Source organism: Macaca thibetana, chromosome 18 (assembly GCF_024542745.1).
Source record: "Macaca thibetana thibetana isolate TM-01 chromosome 18, ASM2454274v1, whole genome shotgun sequence".
Lineage (NCBI taxonomy): Eukaryota > Metazoa > Chordata > Mammalia > Primates > Cercopithecidae > Macaca > Macaca thibetana.
The window spans coordinates 72589071-72612493 of NC_065595.1; the positions used below are offsets into that span (position 1 = coordinate 72589071).

The 23423-nt window shown below is 41.7% G+C and overlaps 1 protein-coding gene across 5 annotated transcripts in view; it reads right to left on the bottom strand.

Moving 5' to 3' along the window:
• Positions 1-1470: 1470 nt before the first annotated feature.
• The window catches only part of FAM210A (family with sequence similarity 210 member A), a 62350-nt gene continuing 40397 nt past the window's right edge, over positions 1471-23423 (bottom strand). For 3 of the 5 annotated variants that reach the window (XM_050767578.1, XM_050767579.1, XM_050767580.1), the window contains 2 exons: positions 10413-10524; positions 1471-4985 (listed from right to left, as the gene is read on the bottom strand). In XM_050767578.1, coding sequence (XP_050623535.1) covers positions 4752-4985; positions 10413-10524 — 346 coding nt within the window. In that variant the 3' untranslated portion in view covers positions 1471-4751. The remainder of the gene's footprint in view (positions 4986-10412; positions 10525-23423) is intronic. The other 2 variants (XR_007721153.1, XM_050767581.1) reach the window with 2 other exon arrangements.

A 23423-nucleotide genomic window follows, 5' to 3' on the forward strand; every position in this document is an offset into this window, starting at 1 on the left:
ATCAAGTCACTAGAATAAAGAACCGGCTTCATGATCTCCTCTGCCCTGCAGGTTTCTGAAATCAGGATGCATTCTTTCTACTAAGGAAATAATTCTTATCGTAATTGCCACGGGATAATTATGATCTAAAATTACTATTGTTGGTGACTGTCAATGATGCATAAAGAAGAATACAGCTTGATTTTCAAAGCCTAACCCTGAAGAAGCAAGACAATTAAAAGCTTGTTTTGACTAGTTAAAATGAACAAACTTGACACAAAAGTCACAAAGGAAAAATTCTAGAGGGAAAATATCATCAACTGGCCTGACTTGGCATTTCTCTAAAACAAGTTACAAGCTCCAAGTGCAGGGGAAAGACCTTTCAAGAACCAGAAGGTCAGGCCAAAATTCATGACTGCAGAGGAACTGTGGGAAGCAGGTGTGGTCTCCCAGACCATTCAAGGCCAGAAAGGAAGAAAGAGGTCATGACTCCCAGTCTTCAGGGAACATGATGCAGCACGTTCTGCAATCTCATGTAATAGTAACTTGATACCACGTAACATACAAATGATCCAAAAGAGAACAACGTTAACATCTGCAAAATGAACACGATGCAGCACGTTCTGCAATCTCATGTAATAGTAACTTCATACCACGTAACATACAAATGATCCAAAAGAGAACAACGTTAACATCTGCAAAATGAACAGGTAAAATTCCCCACCTCTGGTTCTGTAGATTTCTGGCTTAGGTGGTTGAATTCCAAGGCAGGCAGCGAAGAGGCTCCCACTTCCGAGTGCACATGTGCCCCTCAGGCATCTGGGCCAGTATGATCCGACGCACTGTGTGACCTTCATGCTCATAAGGACAATTGAGTAGAGCTTTCAGTACCAAGAAATATAAACGACTTGCAAAAAAGATATTTAAACAGGCGCAAACAACTTGGATAACATTTAATTTATTTTATTTTAGGCCTTACAGAGACTCAATTTTGAAAATCAAAAATAAATGAAGGCCCTCATTTCAAAAAATGAACTTTGACCAACAGAAAAAATATGTTCACATTACCTAACAATCTGTATTTTCAGAAGGAACCTTTAATTCAGAAATGCGTATCTCACAGAAACGTCTTCTCAACATATCATTTCAGAAAAAGCAGGAAAGATGACTTTTTTTGCCTCATTGGCTAAAAATCATCTTCTGTCCAATCCATTACAACTATCTTTTACAGTAGCCTGATTTACGTCTCAATTAGTTAAGAAATCCTGAATGACCCAAACCCAACACTAAGAACACAGAAAGAGGCTCCATGTGTCAAACATACAATTTCCTTCTTTTCTTCAAACACCTGTTCTGCTCATACCATTAAGATCTTTAAAATTCCTGGAATTATCTTCTAAGATCATTGAAACAAGAGAGCCACTATCTCCATTTCATCCTGAGCATAAAGCACTTGTAAATGAGTGTAGATTCTGTGACAAATAAACACGATTATATTTCAAAGGATAATTTATTATTTTCACTACTGGGAGGTAGGTAATCTCAATGTAAGCATTCTTTTTCTCCTTTCTTGAAATCTGTAAACAGCACCCTGTGGTATGCACAAAAGGCTGTCTCAGTAAAATACATTTTTTCATGTGGTTGGTTTTGCTCTTATTCCTGAATAAACTAAGTCTCTCACTTAATCCATCTTTCACTTCAAATACCAATTTGCTTAGCAAACCCTTTTTGTGCATTTCACAGAGGCGAATCTCAGTCCTAGCTCCCTCCCCACCCGGTCAACATACCTTGCATAAACGCAGACATGCATTTAGCCAGCCATGGTGGTGTGCACCTGTAGTCCTAGCTACTCAGCATGCTGAGGTGGCAGGATCACTTGAGCCAGGAGTTCAAGACTGCAAGTGAGCTATGATCATGCCACTGCACCGTAGCCTGGGTGACAGACTGAGACTCTGTCTCAAAAAAATAAATATAAATGTAGACATTCAACGAGACACGGGCCTGCTTCTGCCGAGCACTCGCAGTTCACAGAGGTTATAGGTGAATTAATCCCAACTGTAAGATGTACTGTAAATGAAATGAAATGAGGTCTATTATATATAGCGAACTATAATTTATTGTATATATTCTCAATTATTTAACGTGGCATATTGGTACTATATTCTGCTAGCCTGCTATTAATACTCCCAACTCAACATACTACAGGGGTCCCTGAAGCTTAAAGACTAGGTTAGCAATATGCTGGCAACAGCATCTTTGTAACATTCCTGGTGCCAAGTAATATAACAGAACTTCTCACATCTCCAGAGAATTTTTTACTAGAGAATTTCATATCACTCAAGCAGTACCTCATTGTCTATTAGATAAACACAACATGATTATGAAACTGGATGGCAACAAAACTCAAATGGACTGAACAAAAGATGACTATGCAGGAAAAGCAAATTTCAGTTTCAGGATTATTAGTAATAAGAACCTCCAATTTATCCCCACTGGAAAATATGCAACACGAAAAGCAAAAGGAAATTGTTTTAGAAGAATTTCATATAACACAAGATTTTAACACAGGCAGTCTCCAGTGGTTAAAAAGAAAAAAACTAGGAATGTGTTTAATATCTAAAAAATAGCATTTAAATATGCACAAGTGTGAATTATTTGATAAATACTTAAAACACGTCAACCATGTTTAGATCTGAAAACGTGGCGTCAGTCTGAAGCAGTGCATTCAGCCCTCTGTGTCAGGAGACAACGGAGCTGCCCGCCAAGACCGCAGGCGGCAGAGACACGGCCGCATCTCCCCGCACTCCCCCCGGCCCCCAGGAAGAAAGATTCCAACCACAGCGCATTCATTTAAAAAGCATTCTAATATAATAATCAGACTCATCAAATGCAAACTTTTTTTCCCCTTTAAACTACTCTTTAAATTTGGCCAAACTAAGTACTTGATACAAAAATGCTGGCAAAGAGCAGGGGTCCCTGCAAACTGTGTGGCAAACCCTGACATCCTCTTGCCTTAGCAGGTAAGTTAAAACCAGGACAATCTAAAAGGAGGCCATGCCCTCATCCAATTAGCAATGGAAGGGTTAGAACTGAAATAATCACTGTTAGAGCATAGGAAACAGACACACACATACTCAAACACACCCTACCACCCCAGCAACGCTCACAGCTGACAATGGCTGAATTTCATTACAAGCAAATGATTTAATTATAGCTTTGTTATTAAAAAAAAAAAAAAAAAAAAAAAAAAAAAACAATCAGCTGGGTGCAGTGGCTCATGCCTGTAATCCCAGCACTTGGAGAGGCTGAGGTGGGCGAATCACGAGGTCAGGAGATCAAGACTATCCTGGCTAAGACGGTGAAACCTCGTCTCTACTAAAAATACAAAAAATGAGCCGGGCACAGTGGCGGGTGCCTGTGGTCCCAGCTACTCGGGAGGCTGAGGTCAGGAGTTGGAGACTAGCTTGGTCAATATGGTGAAACCACACCTCCACTAAAAATACAAAAATTAGCTGAGTGTGGTGGCACATGCTTGTACGCCCAGATACTTGGAAGGCTGAGGTGGGAGGATCACTTGAACCTGGGAGGCAGAGGATGCAGTGAGCCAAGATCACACCACTGCACTCCAGTCTGGGAGAGAGAGGGAGGCTCCGTCTCAAAAAAAATTAAAAAATAAAAAAATAAAAAATCAAGTAGAATGCTCAAACAAGGATAATTTCCCTTCAATGCAAGATAAAAAGCAGCAGCCACAATTTAAAACTTTACTCCATAATGAAATCAGCATGAATTCTGAAACGAAGACAGTGGGAAATTGCACTGGTTTGCAGAGGCAAGGCCCGTGCCTACCCCAAGGAGTTAGCAGTCTCCATGACAACCTGACTCCATTTTTAGTCTCCCAACCTTTGTCTGCTTGAGAACCATGAGCTTGAGTTACTGCTGAAAAACATTTGATTTTAACAATAAATTTAAGGTTTAATGATTGTTCACCTTTCCTCTGAAAGATTAGCTGAAAAGGACACAAATAATTCATGAGAGGTTTATGTTTGAGGCGATCACCACCAATACACACTTCGAAAAATACCATCACCATATATATATTTGCTTAAAAAAATTATGACAAGCTTCAGGTAAAAATAATTTTTAAAGGGTCCATTTTTCATTTACGTACAATCAATACATCGTATTTACATATATATGACTGAATATTCTATTTTCTTCATATAAGATATTTTAACTGGTAGGTAACTGCTCTATTCTGTTTTTATAGAAAGACTAAATACCTTCTTATTCACAGGCAGTTTTGATGATGCTAGTTTGTCTCCAAATTACGTACTGAATATAGTTAAAACCTTAATGAATAACATAAAAATTAAGATCCAGTATTAGCTTATTTTATGGGTCGCACTGGTTATTCCAGGAGTCAACTGCCTCTAGTGTGCATCAATTACAGCTGCAACAAAACAGAAATCAAGTGTGGTTCTGAAGACCTGGAAAAAGAAGTATGACTTCTACGACGTTCACCACTGCTTAATACTGCTACTGATGGGAAATTCTTACACTGGGTTCATTTCTTTCCTTGTAATAACACTGATTTTTCTAGTGATATTTAACTTTAAAAAGGTATTTTACTTCTTTAACCCTCAGAGAACTTGTATATTTAGACAACTAACCAAAAAAATAATCAGACACATGTATCTTTGCCCACAGTTTCCAAAGGGTTAAAGTGCAGGAATTTTCCACACTGCTATACTTCTATACTGCTGTAAGGCACCTTATTCCACTTTTTTCTTAAAGGAAACTTTTTCTTTGGTTTCTTGTAACTTTTCAGTGAGTCTGTCTTTTGTTTCTTCCATCTTCTCTGTGATAAGCTCCTTCGTCTCCTCCATCCTGTCCTGTAGATACTCCTTGACGGGTGGTGGCGTGGACATGTAGCCATGACTGCGCAGATACTTCACAGTGAAGGACGTTCCTCCCAAAGTCACGGTATACCGAGCAGGTGTTGCAATCTTAAGCAAAAAGCAAACAGAGACAAATCAAAACCTGGTTATTACCATCATCTTAAGCAAAAACAAGTTAAAATTAAAATTCTTGGTAGTAACCAATCAGAATAAATTGCCTCATTGTTTCACAAAGCTAATGTAGTAATATCCTATATGGTTTTCCCTCCTAACAAGAGACACTTCTTCTGTGAACTCATTTTATGAACGTTTGTCCTCCACACAATCCTGACCTAGATAACAGAATCATAGCACTGACATCCCTAATCGCATGCTAGTAAACTTGGGGGAACAGCTCAACCTGGAAATCAGAAACAGGACTCAGTACCACTAAAAATAACAAAGGAACACATGTTTCTATTCCTTAAAACTCCTGCCATCCTGCCAAATGCTTTCTATCTGGAGCTAAACTAGAACTGAATGTCTTCAAATGGTGAGAGGCAGAGCATGAATCCACTCTCTGTTGGATTTAGGTTAGCTTCACTTCCAAATCCCTTTCCTTCTACCTTCTCATTACAATCTACCCTGAGTCTCAAATCCTAGCCAGTAATTTACATGAGGCCAAAAGTAGTAAAATGGCACACCTGCTGCAGATATGCACAGGTTTAACGTTAACCGTTAACTTTTAGGACCAATGGTAAATAGCAGATGACTGGTCAAAGAGAAACATAAAAGTAAAAAGGCTGCATCACATATCTAAGTCAAAAATCAGGCCGGGTGCAGTGGCTCATGACTGTAATCCCAGCACTTTGGGAGGCTGAGGTGGGTCGATCACCTGAGTTCAGGAGTTCAAGACCAGCCTGGTCAAGATGGTGAAACCCAGTCTCTAATAAAAGTACAAAAATTAGCCGGGCATGGTGTCAGGCACCTGTAATCCCAGATATTCGAGAGGCTGAGGCAGGAGAATCGCTTGAACCCGGAGGCGGAGATTGCAGCGAACCGAGATCGCACCATTGCGCTCCAGCCTGGGCAACAAGAGTGAAGCTACCTCTCAAAAAAAAAAAAAAAATTCATAGGTGTTGGCAGGTACAATGGCTCACGCCTAAAATTCCAGCACTTTGGGAGGCTAAGACAGGAGGAGTGCTTGAGTTCAGAAGTTCAAAACTAGTCTAGGCAACATAATGAGACCATGCCGTCTCTTAAAACAAAAAGAAAAAGAAAAGAAAAATAATTAGCCGGGAGTAAGTGGCATGTACCTGTAGTTCCAGCTACTTGGGAGGCTGATGCAGGAGGACTGCTCAAATTTAGGAGTTTGAGGCTGCAGGGAGCTGTGACTGCACCACTACACTCCAGTCTGGAAAACAGGGCAAGACCCTGTCTCAAACAAAACAAAACAAAACGCATAGGTGTGCCGTATAACAAAACTCTGAAAGAGCTGTCTGCTCTATCTCTAATTTCTCTTCTAAACACGTTAAGCAAGCTTTCACCCATACCTCTTCACCAAAACTGCTTTCAAAGTCACAGTGACCTCTACAAAACTAAATCCAGTTGTCAATTTGGAACCAGCCCATGAACCACTGGAACCATCCAAGACAGCTTTCACTTCTCTGCACTTGGCTCCAGGCCCTCAACTTGCTGGGCTTCCTTCTGGTTCATGGCGGCTTCTCATTTTTGCCAGTTCCTCCTTTTTCACCCACCTCTGAACACGGTGTGACAACAATCGATCCCTGGACCTCTTATTTTCTCTACCTATCTCACTGTCTGGTCTTTAGTGCCGTCTATACATGGATGATTGTTAACTTTAATCTCCAGACTGAACTTGTCCCCTGAATTCCAGTATGTACAACCACCTCTGGAGATTTGCATGTCTAATAAGATCTCAGACTTAATGCAGGTGAGTCACTTAATAGGGACACGTTCTGAGAAACGTGTCATTAGGTGATTTTGTTGTTGTGTGAAACATCACAGAGTGTACTTACACAAACCTAGATGGTACAGCCCTCTGCACATCAGGCCACAAGGTACAGCCTATTGCTCTTAGGCTGCAAACCTGGACAGCACAGCACTGCGCCGAATACAGCGGGCAATCGTAAGACCACAGTAAGTATCTGTATACCGAAACTATCTGAACATAGAAAAGGCAGAGTAAAAACATGATGTTCATAAAAACATGGGACCTGTGGGACCATCACTGTCTGCAGTCCACGGTTAACCGAAATGTTACTGGGTGGCACATGACTGCATGTTCAAAACTGACCTTCAGATCTTCAACTGTCCTACTTCACACCTGCTCCTCTCAAAGTCTTCCTCGTCTCAGAAAATGGCAATTCTATGCTTCCAGCTGCGCAGGCCAAAAACTTACAAGAAAGCTTCAACCCCTCTTTCTCTTCCATAATTTATATCCAAATCATCAGAAAACCCCAGCAACCACGTCTTTAAAATACACTGAGAATCCAACTACTTCCTGCTACCACCTGGCTTCTGGCCACTTTTGCCTCTCGACTCAAGTACTGTAATCACCTCACCTCACACCAGGTCCCTTGGCTTTTCCCTTGGTCCTGACATGGTCTGTTTAGAGGAGCCAAAGTGATTTTGATGGAACAGAGGCAAGATGCTTAAAATTGTCCAGTGGCTTTCCCTGTCCTCAGGGTAAAAAGCAAAGTCCCTGTAAGAGCCGACAAGGCTTTCCTGATCTGATGACACGCCATTCTCTGCCCTGTTCACCGATTCCAGTCGCACTGGCTTCCCTGCATCCCTTAAATACTCCCAGGATCCCGCAGCCTCAGAACTTGCCTTTCGAGTTTTCTCCGTTCGGAACGCTTCTCCCTCTTGGAGGAGCAACTATCTCACCTTCTCAGCAAGGTGTGCCGTCTCCCACTGAAAAACAAACACCACAAACACACCCCCATCCCTGGTTTCCTTTCTTAGCACTTACCATCATCTATGTGCACATACTGTGTGTGTGCAGCACTTCTAACTTTATCTTGTCTCCCCAACCCACCATCACTCACTACACTATCTGCTCCACAAGGCAGGTATTTTGCACTGTCTTCTTTGATCCATTTACTCCCAGTACCTAGAATGGTATCTGGCACACAGAAGAGGCTGACTAAAACTCTGGGTGTATTTCAAAGAGATTATGAGGCAGTCAGTGAATACGTCCTGCAGCCAGCTGCCGCCAGACCACACATGCCACACTTCATTTGGGGGCTTTGTCTTGATGAAGCAAAAAATCTGTGTCTGTTGTTCTGTCTGAGAAACTACAGACAACACGCAGGAGAATTCCCTCCACACCTCCTGCCTCACAGAGGAAGAGCGAGGGAAGAACCACCACCGGCACTCATCTTCCTACCATGACGCCTACAGCTTCGTTTTCAGTCCCAACTCCACAAACACACGCTGAGCATTTTATTCACCTACAGAACACAATACCAGGGGCAGTGAAAAAACAACAAGAAAGAAGACATGATTCTGAATTCCTGGGAGCTCCTAATCAAATAAAGAAAACAAACACTTAACACTAGCACAGACTGTGCTATCAACTGTCATGCTATGGGAGTGGGATAAGGAGCAATTAAATTAGGGAAGGTTTACATCAGCATGATAGTTTGACTTACTCGGGTTAAAGTTATACCCACCATAACTAGAAACTTGGTAATTTTTAAATTTAATACACTTTAATGTAGAAAAACTCAACAATTAAATGTTAGCCCTCTCATCAAAATTGTAATAAAAAAGGAAATCTACCAAGATTTCAGAGGATGCTAATGAGGATGACAGAATGAAACAATGCTACTTTTCAGTAATGCTATAAAACCGTAATTCTTAGATATTCTTATACAACAGAAGTAAAATAAAACATCTAGCTTCTCAGTGTTTTCCACCTTCTTAGGTAGAAGTTTCACAGACTCTCAAAAATATTTGTCAATTTAGAAAATGAGATTAATATGGCTAAACTCCACAATTTACAGTGAGTCTTCCCTTCCAAAATAAAGACCCATAGGCATAGAAGCTATCAAGATGACGTTGTCAGGCCAGGTGCAGTGGCTCATGTCTGTAATCCTAGCACTTTGCGAGGCCAAGGGCCGGCAAATCACCTGAGGTCAGAAGTTCGAGAGCAGCCTGACCATCAGGTAGAAACCCCGTCTCTACTAAAAAAATTCGAAATTAGCCAGGCATGGTGGCACACGCCTGTAATACCAGCTACTCGGGAGGCTAAAGCAAGAGAACTGCTTGAACCCGGGAGGCAGAGGTTGTGGTGAGCTGAGATCGCGCCATTGTACTCCAGCCTGGGCAACAGGAGCGAAACTCTGCCTCAAAAAAAAAAAAGATGGGCCGGTGCGGTGGCTCAAGCCTGTAATCCCAGCACTTTGGGAGGCCGAGACGGGCGGATCACGAGGTCAGGAGATCGAGACCATCCTGGCTAACACGGTGAAACCCCGTCTCTACTAAAAAATACAAAACACTAGCCGGGCGAGGTGGCGGGCGCCTGTAGTCCCAGCTACTCGGGAGGCTGAGGCAGGAGAATGGCGTAAACCCGGGAGGCGGAGCTTGCAGTGAGCTGAGATCCGGCCACTGCACTCCAGCCTGGGTGACAGAGCGAGACTCTGTCTAAAAAAAAAAAAAAAAAAAAAACACAACAACAACAAAAAAAGATGATGTCTGAATCCAGAGAATAGTTATAAAGATTATCAACTTTTAAAATGAAACATATGTTAGGTTAAAATCTAACAAAAAAGGGTTTATAAGACAATTTGGATTAAACCTATTTTACTTGCTAAGAAAAGATCAACTATTAAAAGCAGTAAAATAGGGGACCTCCTCTTCCGGCTTTGGAGGCCCCTCCTCCTGTCTCTGTACAGGGGAGCTTCTTCCTTCTTGCCCCTTCTTGCCTATTAAACTCTCTGCTCCTTAAAACCACACACAGAAAACAAAACAGAACAAAAAACAGTAAAATAAATGCTAAATTTTGCTAACAAGTCAGGTGGCATGCAGATCACTGAATAAGAAAAATAAATATAATTAATATCTTAAAATAACTGTCTCCATTTATCAACAGGAGCAAAAATGTCAAACAGACGGCTAGTGCCGTGGAAAATCACGCAAGTCTAACAACTATCTGATCACAGCAAGTTATGGATCATCTACCAATTTTTAAGGCATTTCTTCCTAAAACCACATTTTTACTTCTGCTTTATTTTGTTATCTTGTACTCCCAGCCACTCGGGAGGCGGAGGCAGAAGAATCACTTGAACCCGGGAGGCGGAGGTTGCAGTGAGCTGAGATGGCGTCACTGCACTCCAGCCTGGGCAACAAGAGTGAAACTCCATCTCCAAACAAAAAAAAACTGTTATCTTACATTATTCACCAGACATATCAGACGAAATACAGTGTTTCAAGTTACAAAATACAATTGGAAGCTAACACGGAGTCTCATGGGGAGATGAGCAGGCCCCTGGTGAGGTCTGAGAAGCAAGGGTTTGTCACGGTACCCACCTTAAACAAGGCATACGCCGTGAGCGCGTTTCCACTCTGCGAGTTCTTCAGGATGCTCACCACACCGTCAGGTAACCCAATGAGCTCCAGAAAAGGAACGACATTCACTCCTCTATAAAAAAAAAAAAAAAAAAAAAAAAGGTAACATTCATATGTACAAACTTTTAAGGATATTTTCAAAAATTATCTGAAAATACCAAAACCACACTATAATTTTACTAAATTTTGCTTAAAAGTTGATTCTACATTATCAAGCACTTTACCTTTACTCTAAGAGAACATCTTACTTGATGTACAAAATGCAACATACACACAAACATCACATCACGTGGTATCTTACCGCCTACAACTCCTATTTGCTTCATGTGGGCATCCTAGTATGTTTAGAAAAAGAGGCAGTTATTAGAATAAAATTAACAGCTTTAAGTAAAGTATGAGAAAAGGATTAGAATCATTTGCCTGGTCTTAGTTTCCTCAACCAAACACCACTTCCTTGGAATGCTCCAACTCACACTTTAAGACCTAAAATTTTTACCTTTAAAATTACATGGGTTTTTTTTTTGGTGTTTTTTTTTTTTAGACCGAGTCTTGCTCTGTCGCCAGGCTGGAGCGCAGTGGTGCAATCACAGCTCACTGCAACCTCTGACTCCCAGGTTCAAGCGATTCTCCTGCCTCAGCCTCCTGAGTAGCTGGGATTACAGGCGCGTACCAGCACACCCAGCTAATTTTTGTATTTTTAGTAGAGATGGGGTTTCATCACATAGGCCAGGATGGTCTCCACCTCCTGACCTCATGATCCGCCCGCCGCAGCCTCCCAAAGTGCTGGGATTATAGGCGTGAGCCACAGTGCCCAGCCAATTACATGTAATTTTATGTGTAACACTGCATCGTAAAAGCAAGAGACATTTTAACATCACGTTAGTGTGTTATCATGCAAAGAATAAATGATACTATGGGTTTGATGAAAACTTCACTTACTCTAAAAGGATGCTTCTATTAACATTCTTAAGGCAGGTGAAGAAGCAATTAACATATATCACAACAAATTTCTGGAGGCAGGAGAGAAGGCAGAGAAAGTCTTCAACCTGAGCCATGACTTCATTTCCAGTTTCCTGATTATTAACATTTCTGAGCCGTGACCCCTTCATTTCCAGTTTCCTGATTATTAACAGTCCTGAGCCCTGGCTGCTTCATTTCCAGTTTCCTGATTATTAACAGTCCTGAGCCCGACTTCTTCATTTCCAGTTTCCTGGTTATTAACAGTCCTGAGCCCGACTTCTTCATTTCCAGTTTCCTGGTTATTAATATTCCTGAGCCTTGGCTTCTTTATTCCAGTTTCATGATTATTAACATTTTGCCACAATGGCTCTTGCTCTCCCTGGACACTGTGATCCTTCACCCCTAAATTAGAACGAAGACATTTACCTACACAAACATCACATTTATAACAGACACGACAGTCTACAGTTAATATATAATCTAGATGACAGTTTCCTAAATTGTCCCAGTATATCCCTTATGGCTATTTTTCCTGTCTCTCTAGTCTGCTTTTCTCTAGAAGTGCTTCTCAGCATTATACGGTGGAGGAGGGCAGGATGTCTCTCTTGACACTGAGATTTCTGAAGCATGCAGGCTGGCCGCTCTTCGAAGGACACCTCTCACCTTGGGTTTGTCCGATTGTTTCCTCAAGATGAGATTCACGTTAAGTACTTTCCACAGGAAAACAACAGAGTGCACACTGTCCACCTCAGCACATCACAACAAGGGACACACAAGTCAGTCTGTCCATCCTTAGTGTAGCAGGACGAGCCGCAGACAAAACTCCTCAGACACCGAGTTAAAGGAGGAAGGGCTTTATTCGGCCGGGAGCATCGGCAAGACTCACGTCTCAAGAGCCGAGCTCCGAGTGAGCAGTTCCTGTCCCTCTTAAGGGCTCACAACTCTAAGGGGGTCCGCGTGAGAGGGTCGTGATCGACTGAGCAAGCAGGGGGTACATGACTGGGGGCTGCTTGTATCGGTAATTAGAACAGAACAGAAAAGGACAGGGATTTTCACGGTGCTTTTCTAAACAATGTCTGTAATCTGTAGATCACATAACCGATTAGGTCAGGGGTCGATCTTTAACTACCAGGCCCAGGGTGTGACACCACGCTGTCTGCCTGTGGATTTCATTTCTGCCTTTTAGTTTTTACTTCTTTCTTTGAAGGCAGAAATTGGGCATAAGACAATATGAGGGGTGGTCTCCTCCCTTATTCCTCCCCTTTGAGAACTTCACTCAATAGTGGGAGTTCTCACTTTCGTTCTCACTACCCATGTCTTCTTGCAAGACAGATCGATAGTGATTCATATAGTACACTTGTGCTGAAGCATTCTTGTGAACTAAGGTAGTGATGAAGCTTTTTATCATTTGAAGAAGTACAGGTAGCAAACAAGGGAGCAGTAAGCAGGTTCCTATTACTATTACGACTCCTATTGTAAGAGTTTTAAATCCTCCTAGCGCTGGCAACCATTTTCTAAACACAGCCCCAGGATCAAATCCATGCCACACTTGAACGGGCACATGTGCCAGTTTTGTCATATCTCTAACTATGTCTTCAACTACTTGCCCTTGATCAACTATGTGTAGACCAGCAATTAGTAAGGTTAAATTTCCTACAGACCCCTCCTTTAGCTGCTAGCAAGTAGTCGAGAACCAATCTATTTGGATAGATAGCATTTCTCATCTGAGTTTCTTGCTGGGCCAGAATAGTCAAGGCTCTGCCAGTCTTATTAGTGATTATATCTAAGACAGCTTCTAACCATACGATTCAGCTGACCATGTAAATGGGGGTCTGGTATCCCCACGAGCCATCTTGTGCCCAAGTACCAGGCCCATAATATTGTGTGATTCTCTCAGGGGGCCATTCATCATCTTTCCAATCTCCTATAGCTATGCTTCTCTTCACAGGAAGCATAGACAGGGAAGCCCAGGAGTTCGCCTGCCTTTATGGGCAGTAGGAAGAAAGCTGGTTTAATGGTGCCAATACCACAACTACCTGCCCACTGGTCGGTAATTTGGTGTAAGCTCTATGCCCACACACCCAGTATGAGCCAGTGGGGGCTGTCCAGTCCCGGTGGGACTCCGGGTGGGTCCACACGGTTTGCAACTTTGGGCACTTACTAAATGGATTTTTCTCAGTGTGGTCTGAACTCCACCGGGGGCTGTTTTTGTAGCACTATCACACAGTTTTTGCCCAAGGCAGCTGAGTCTTCCCACAGGAAGAGTGAAGTCCTTCCCCACTCTTGCTGTACAGTATTGTCTAACGATTGAGGCTGTTGTTAGGACCCAGAAGTGATCAGGCTGATTCTTTTGAGCTGAGAACTCATCAGGAACTGGGTCTGTAGGTACTAATTCTTGGGCTTCCCATGGCCACTGATCTCCCATTACAGTCCCTCCACATACATAACATGAAGTGACAATAAGAGACTGGACTACACGCTCAGTTAATTGCAAAAACAAATTTCTTGTTTTTCCTGGAATTTCTGGTACTGGCACATTCAGTTCCTCATAGAAGGTTTGAAATACTGGCTCAGGAGAGCGTTTGTAAACTTCTCCTCAAACCATGAGGATCCAGTCCAGCCCCATCCATTCCTAGGGTTACACGCTCCCCTTTTTTCCAGCGAGGATCAAGGGAGTTGGTTATTACTAGTTCTAAGGGGTTACACTGACCACTGGTACAGGAAGGGCCACTTTTCCCTTTCTGAAGGTGGACAGGATCCTCTTCATTTTTTATCCAAGTAGCCTAAACGACACAAGACCAGTATCCACATTCATTTCCACACAGTCCTAATTCTGACAAACGTACTTATTTTCTGCCATATGGCCTCTTTCCTAATTAAGAGAACCACATCCTATTCCTACCTTGTTACTATTAATGACAGCACAGGCATCAAACTTCAAGGTGACTTATTTGGACACCCCTTTTTCTTTTGTTTTGGCTAACACTTTACTCGTATCATTTATGAGGCCCCACCAGTCCTCAGCCCTTAATCTTATTTCAAAAACTGTGGTCATGGGAGGCTCAGATGGGTCATAACACACATCAGGTTGGTCATTTCCTGGGCTACACACCTTATATAGAATAGCATTATACAAACAAGTTCTTTCTAGAGTCCCAGTACACTTATAATAACCATAAAATAGGACTGTAGCAACTTTTTGTCCTACCTCAGTGACTTGATGTATACACTGGGAATAGTCCTCAGTCTGAGGAAGGTCAGTTGAAGTCCTTACTGGACAAGCCCAAATTTTAAGGAAAATGAATCCTGCGATGAGTTTTCTCACGCTTCGGCCGTGCGTGGACCAGTCAGCTTCCGGGTGTGACTGGAGCAGGGCTTGTCGTCCTCTTCAGAGTCACTGTGCAGGGGTTGGCGAGGCTGCTCCCGCCCACATGCAGCTCACAGTCTACTGATGCTCAAGGACGGTCTCCGAGGTTGGGCCTCTACAATAAACTGAGTCTAACACCTTTACACAGTTATGTTCAACTGGGCTCTGTGATCCCGGGAGCAAGGTGGCAGAGTTTAGGGTGCTGCAAACTTCAATGGTTATGTGGGGATTTTCACATAGCAAGGTTTGGTACTTGGTTAATCCAGCATTTGCTAGCCAATGACGGTCTTTGGTATTCATCAAAGTTACCACAGCATGGGGGACCTTTACATTCAGGTTTTGCCCAAGGGTTAGTTTACCTGCTTCTTGTGCTAACAGGGCCCTTACTGCCAGGGCCCTTAGACACGGGGACCAACCTTTAGAAACCCCGTCCAGTTGTTTTGAGAGATAGGCCACTAGCCTTGGCCAGGGCTCCACAGTCTGGGTTAAAACTCTAACTGCCATTTTTTCTCTTTCTGACACATACAGTGTAAAGGGTTTTGTCAGGTCAGGTGGCCCCAGGGCTGGGGCCGACATGAGTTTTTCTTTCAATTCATGAAAAGCTCGTTGCTGTTGGTTGTCATAGATGCAGTTTATCCAATTTACATTTTTATTAACTGTCACCCACCAAAATATTGACTCAAATCCTACAGCTATTTGATTTCAAGCTTTAATTTCATCTGGTATTCCCCGTGGGACTCCAATTGTGTCTAAATAGACGTGAGAGTCAAAACACCCATTAGGGGCTTCTCTCACTTTACAAGGTCTTATTTTTCCTCCCTCTGGTTGATGAAATACCAGGATGAAAGGGATTGCAAATTGGACTAAAGTACAAGTGCCACTCCAGTTATTCAGCAGAGTGCCCAGTAAAGGTCCACCACAACGCCACCACACATCCGCTGGGGGATGAACAAGGGCTGACTGATTGATAAGCCCTTCAAAATTCTGAACCTCACTGCATCCCTTCAGGTCTCCAAGGAACGCTAAGTTTCCTCCCTGTCATGAGAGAACTGAAGTGAACTTAGTGTTGGGAAACGGAGGCTGCATGGCCCTCGGGGGCTGACCCACAGGGTGCTGGACTTTGGGATATAGCAGAGAGAGCTTGGCACGACTTACCACTTCAGGCTGTAGAATCCTGGAAAAGAGCTACCATGCAGCCCATGCCTGGTCAACTGGAGGGCCACCTTAGTGGAAGGGGGACAATCTGGGCCTCTGGCCTACCATGTGCACATGCATAACAACTGCTTTTGTTTCACGTGCGGATGGAATATTTGATCCATTCCAATCAGGCATTTCCATCTTGGTGTCCTGTCTTAATTGCCAACATTTGTTTTAAGTCTTTAACTTCTATGATCCTCTAGTAAAATGAATGTATGATTTCAGGAAATTACAAAACCCAGTTGGGGCGGTCCATCCTTGCTCTTTAGTGGTCCACAGAATGTTGGACCAACTACGGCATAAAAGCTCTACACTGGGGAGCGAGACTCCCAGTTAACACTGGAGTCTTTATCGAAACTTCCCCGGATTAAATGGTCCTAATTTACTAATGCCCAGTCTGAGGACAGTCAGGAGGGCCAGAGGTACTTTTCTGAAGCAGAGAGCTGTCTTTGACTTGGCCAGTTCCCACAGGGTGTAACAAGGCAAGCATTAAATGCAATACTTTGAGGCGAAATTGATTTGGTTATGTTAATAACTAGATGGTCAGCAATAGAGCGAGGAAAGAAGAAAGAGTAATAGAATAGACGAAACAGTTAAATTTTTCTTAGCTTTAGTTTGGTAGGGTTTTCCCCTGGGACTGTGGCCCATGATTCTGGAGGGGGTGGTACTTTCTTGACTCAGTTGTGATCAGTCCGTCCTTTTTTCACTGTATGAACAGCAGTCTTGGTGGGTAGCAGCACAAGGTAGGGTCCTTCCTAGGCTGGCTTGAGTTTCCTTTCTTTTCACCCTTTGATGAGAACGTGATCTTCAGGCTGGTGCTGGTTTACCGGAAACTCTAGGGGTGGTACCTGTGCTAACAGACTTTTACTTTGGAGAGAAGGGAAAGTGGAAGATAAACCAAGTATGTAATTTCTAAGAAATTGATCTTTTGTTTTAAATGTGGGGACATCAGCAGTGGACTTTATAGTCCTTGGTGCCTTTCTACGGAGAAATTTCCTTTAGCACCTGTTTTTATTAGTTTTTGTACCAAAGAAGCCAAACACCATTTTATATTTGACAATGCTTCCTGTATTATTTTTATACCAGATAAGCTAAATTTCACCTTTATATTAGTGTGTTATTAATGTTAAACTTAGTTTTAATAAACCTTTCTATACATATTTAGTCAATTTTTTAATGTCAGACCATAAGGTAAGATTTTTATAGACTCTTTTTAACCTTTTATAATTTTTGTTAAAGAGCAGGTTAGTGCTTTAAGAAAAACTCGTTGTGTTTTTACTTTAATGTCCAGTTCACAGAAAAACTGATAACACCCCTTTAACTTTAGCTAGTATGTTTACACACAGAATTTTCTTTACAATTAAAGTTTTAAAACTTGCTTAAACCTTCAAAACAATAATTTTTTAACCTTTTAATGTAGGTAAAAATATACATTTTTATACTTCCTTATAATCCTTTTATCAAAAGTATATTTTACTTTCATTATACACCTTGCACATCAACTGGTTTGTTTTTTTTTCAATAGTTGTATATTAAGGAGGCCTAGTTACTTTTAAATTATACAACATTTCTTGCATAAATTCCTTTTTTAACATTTTTCTCTTTCACGACTTTTGCAGACAATTCTTTGAAATGCCTCAACTTTCTGACTTAATACAAACATTTCTTTGTTTAAACAACCAGTTAATTCATTTCAGGACAAGAATTTACTATATAATACTCTTTTTACATAAACTCTGCCCCCCTGCTTTTTTTTTTTGATGATAACCATTCTTTTCCAAAGTGAACTCTTTATGTCGGTGGACTAGACTGTCTAAGGCCACAAGATCAAAAGTTACTATAATATATGCCACACTGTTAACTTTTAGCAAACTTTACTTTTGTTGAAAACCTTGTAAGTTAGGGATTTTAATTATCCTTTGCTATTAATAAGACCTTATTTTGTCCAAATTAACTCAGTAGTGATGGCTTTTTTTTTTTTTTCCTTCAATTACCCGGGAGGAACCATCGCTCATCCTGTCCTGAAAGGAGTTCCTCCTAGGTCTGGTCGGACCTTTGCATGGTAACTAAGATTTAGATGCCCTGTTAGGAAAACTTCTGGGTTAAGGGAATTTTCAGTGGTTAATGTTAAATCATCCCTTTTTTATTTTTTTAACTACTTGTACATTTCTCTTTCTTTCTTTGACTTTCTGTCTTTCTCTCTCTTTTTGACTTTCCTTTTGCCTCTGTCTCTTCCTCTCTTTTTCTCCTTGACTCCCTCTTTGTCTCTCTGTCTCTTTCTCTCTCTCTTTGTCTCTTTTCCTCTGTGTCTCCTTCCTCCCTCTCTCTCTCTCTCTGCTGGTCTTTCCTTGCCTCTGCCAGCCACTTATGCTGCTGTTCTCTCAACCACTGTGGAGAGGGGGGGTGGGGGGCATCTAAAACCAGCTCTAACCAAGTGTCTATGTATGGGAACTGGTCTGGGTGCTCTGGCTTACAGGTTGCCTTGTGTCATACCTTTGAAACAAGGGACCTGTCCAGGCTTCCATCTGATGGCCAACCTACCTCTAATGCTGGCCAGTCTATTTCACACAAAGTTATAAGTTTTCCTGGTGTCACAGTAACACCATAATCTCCCTTAAATCCTTTCTTGAAATTTTTCAACATAGTTCCTAGCAGAGTGGGCTTACTTTGTGCCTGACCCATGCTTCCTCGAGACAACACACACACACCACAAAACAAAGAACGGGCAAAAAGGGTACACACACACTTCTATGGTTTACACCAAACCAGAATCAAAACCAAAATCAGAGTATCAAGAAATCCAAGCCAGCTCAAAACCAAAATCAAAGTATCGAGCAATCCAAGTCAAGTCAAAAACAAAAACCAAAGTGCCGGTACAGGCAAGCCATGGGTGATCAGGCCACGCTTCCACTCAAATGGAGTGGGCAAGTTTCAAAGACCAGTCTTACCAACTTTCAGATGTCCAGACTCCAAGTGCCAGTTCCTTCCCGGTGTTCAGCCACTGCGTTGATCCTCTGCAGGGGCCTGCCATGTGCTGCTCTGGCGAGGCGGTCCACTGGGGCAACTGCCTACCAGGGAGCACTCTCAGGATCTGCAGCACTCAAGCTGGCCAGAGTCCCCCGCAGGGATGCTCCACAGGGCAGGCCTGAGCCGCCTAAGGGGGTTGCCTCAACCCTCCGTTAATCACCTCGCTTCCTGGTCAGGGAACCAAGAAATGTAGCAGGACGAGCCACAGACAAAATCCCTCAGACACCGAGTTAAAGAAGGAAGGGCTTTATTCGGCCATGGGCATCGGCAAGCCTCCTGTCTCAAAAACCGAGCTCCCCGAGTGAGCAATTCCTGTGCCTCTTAAGAGCTTAAAACTCTAAGGGGGTCCACAGGCACTGGTAATCACAACGGAACAGAACAGGACAGGGATTTTCCCAGTGCTTTTCCATACAGTGTCTGTAATCTATAGATAACATAACCGATTAGGTCAGGGGTCCATCTTTAACTACGAGGCCCAGGGTGTGGGGCCGGGCTGTCTGCCTGTGGATTTCATTTCTGTCTTTTAGTCTTTACTTCTTTCTTTGGAGGCAGAAATTGGGCATAAGACAATATGAGGGGTGGTCTCCTCCCTTATTAGCATTACTGAGTTTGCCTCTTGGTGAAGGCAGGGCCCGTAGACCTCCACTGTAAAAGCAGCTTTCCCTGTGACATTAAGAAAGAGCATTGCCTAGATCTATTGTGATTATGGTAATGGTAAATTCTGAATATTTTTAATATTAACTAGGGAAAAGATGCCCCACTCTGTGACTTCATCATAATACTAAGCAGTTCAGGGAGCACCCTCAGCAGATACGGCTGATCATCCTCAAGAAAGGACTATTAAAATTACTTATCATCAGAAGTCAGAGGAAAACAGAACAATGTAAGGAAACTTTAAACAGATAAATTTAAAAATAAACTATGAGTCCAATCTCATTTCTTCTACCTTCATTCTTTCTTCTATCTTCAGTTTCAATTCATTTTCAAATCTCTTTCTAGATAACAACTAAATCTCATTAACATAAGGTTTAGGGCAGGCGCTGTGTCAACACTGTCAACACTTGTCTCTATAAAAAAATTAAAAAATAAAAGATCATACAACAATGGACTGAGACTCCAGGAACAAGCTGCATCGTCACTGGCTTGTGTCCTCTGTCAGAAAAAGCAAGCATCAAGGTCCACTTTTTTTTTTTTTTTTTTTTTTTAAGATGGAGTTTTGCTCTGGGCTGGCCTGCAATAGCATGATCTCGGCTCACGGCAACCTCCACCTCCTGGGTTCAAGTGATTCTCCTGCCTCAGCCTCCTGAGTAGCTAAGATTACAGGCTCTGTAATCCTGTAGTGTAATGCACCACCATGCCCGGCTAATTTTTGTATTTTTAGTAGAGATGGGGTTTCTCCATGTTGGTCAGGCTGGTCTCGAACTCCCGACCTCAGGTGATCCACCCACCTCAGCCTCCCAAAGTGTTGGGATTACAGGCGAGAGCCACTGCGCCCGGCCCCACTTATTTCTGTTGATTTGACTTTTCTTAAAAATAACTTTCATTTCTCCTGGAAGTACTGAATGTGAAGTATTAATGAGGGTCTGATTCAAACAGAAACATCTATTGTTTGTCACTTTCTACTCTGAACTGCCCACAGCCAGCCAGGAATCTGTGCTTCACAAACTGCCAGCTTTACAACTGTTTCCACAGAGGAAGAAACACACAAGGACAAAAGCACATTCGCCGTCTGGATACAGTGCAGTAGAAGTAATCAGGGTTTTGCCTCAGAGTAGGTCTGTAACTTTAGGAACCTGAGGTCTCAAACACAAGGCATCTAAATGCAGGAACCACACCACCACTGCTGAGCCACATTTGACCAAACTAAAGCACTTCTGAACACAAGACATCAGATCTCTGCAAGGCTTTGCCAGAGAGGAGTGGCAACAAAGCTCACTTTAAAATAAAATCTATTAGCATGCACAATTTAGAACTCCCTGAAATAAAGAATTTCAAAAGCCTGAGAACTTCATCACTCTGTTAACTAAATATAGAATGACATTTTGCTCTACAGTCCTAGAAAGGCAGTAACGCGACCTGTCAGAGTAACTAAGACAAACACTGGTCAGTAATGAGGCATGATGTCAAATGCCCGTCTTTCCAGCTACAAACTATTTTTCTCCCTTTCTTTTAATAGTAATAGGCAACAAGCAAATAACACAGAACTTTTTTCAGCTAAAACAAACAAACGAACAACACTAAAATATAACTAGCCTCTTGTCAGGTGAACTGACAGTCTGTATTTAGTATAATCAACTTCAATTTTTACAATACAATCATCCTACAGTGAAAATATTCTAATTCCTTTTTCTTTCATCCATTAGTCTGATTTTTTTAAGCATTACTTGTGATTAAGATCTTCATTTAGAACAAATCGACTTTCACATTTTGAAGGAGCTAATAAAAACCTCAGGGACCTGTCCATTTTAAATTCTCTCCGTGATGCTATGACAGAATTGACACAGTGGTCGTGGCAGGCAGTAGTGGTGGTCTGGCAACCAGATTCCTAAGCTAACAGCCCCAAAGCAAGGCGTAATGGGGAAGGGTATTATTTTAAAGTTGACAGTTGTACCACCATGTTTACGTATAAGCATTTTGCAAAAAAAGAGGGGGGAAAATAAAACTAACAAAGTTGCATTTTACAGGGGATGGCAGAGCATCACCCACAACTGCTTTAGGTGCCACACAACACTGAAGAAATCTTAAGCATTATTAAGATCACTAGATCATTCTGGGTCTACTTTTTCAGTTACAGAACTTTTGCCAAAAAGAATAAGGAAAAGTAAAAGGAACAAAAATATTATTCTTAACAACCTAAATGAGAATCTCATATTCAATTAATTAAATGCTTGAATTTCTCCCTCTCAGGCCAGCCAGGAGGCTGAACGCCTTGCCTTACATGTCAACCTGACGAGGGCAAAGAAAGAAGCACTTTTCATGTCATCGTTCACAGACTGAATCACAAAATCCTCCATGACTCAAAAAAGAAAAGTTAATACGTAGAAATCCATTCATTACACAACAGGGCTGAATGCCTACAATAACTTTTGATCAAAATGGTAACTTTATGTTCTGTGAAAAAACCAAGGGCAGTTTTGAAGACTTCTATAAATATTAAACATGTCCAAAAATGTCATTAATAAACCAAGAAACACTTCCATACAATATACACCTAAAGTATCTTCTGCAAGTAAAGATACAATTCTTAAAGAAAATGATATGCAACAAAGAAGGATATAATTAAATAACAGGAACATAATGTAAAGATACAAAGTGAAACAGAACAGCATCAATTACACAAGGTGAAAAAAAATCCTTTTAGAAATTTTGTCAAGAAACTTATGTGATCCTGTGTTCCCAATAATAAGTAGTTTCTATTCCATCACCCTGGAAGAGCTACTTACAGCTTAGTCTGCAATAGGCTGCTTCTAAGGAGTGAGCTTTATGTACAACACTAACCATAATTTGTTAATGTCTTGATATCAAGCCGTTAAATATAATCAAGCACTGAAAACCACTCAACTCTGGAAAGTATAAAGTAATTCTCAACCCATTAGGAGAGTTTACTGAAATGTCAAAGTCCTTCCTGCACACCAGGCCCAGACACAGAGGAACGGGCACTCGGTCGACTAGTGGCAGAAATGGGGCATCATTGGTCCTCCTGCACCTAAAGCAGCGGGAAGCAAATAACTTACCTTATTAAGTAAGGGGAAGGCACAGTATTAACAAGACAGATGCACTTAAAATTGTATGTTTCAAAACACTGGGAGGCTAGACCTACCAGATTCACTTCTGATCAGAACGTAAGACCTTTCCTTGACACTTACTGGACTTGAGTAATGTCAATGCAAACAGATTAGCCGGGTTTTGGGAAAATCTTGCAAATTTCCCACCAAAACCACACATATGGCAAAACAGATATCTTTTCATATTTATGAACATTCTAAGAAATATATAATTACGGAGTCATGGTGCTGCCAAATTTCTGAAATTTTATTTTATGTCTGTGCTCTCCTGAATGCCAGGATGAGATCTGCATATAGGAGAGTGTATGCTTTGAGATCAGACACACCTAATTGGGTTTTTAGTCCAGGCACCACTTCTTAGCAGCTGAGTTATTTTGGGAAAAGCTGAACTATTTTTACTCTCCTTGCCTAATAATCTGTTTTTTCATTCATAAAATGGGTATAATTGTGTAACTTGCTTTATATGGTTACTGGGATGATTAAATAAGATGAAACAGTTAAAAATTACACCAGATGCTTGCTCCAAACAGGAAGCAAATATTAGCTATTATTATTAAAATGTGAAAAAAGCTATGAAAAACAGTTATCCTCTATGGATGAAACACATTAAAGCATTTAAAAATCTAAAGCTATCAT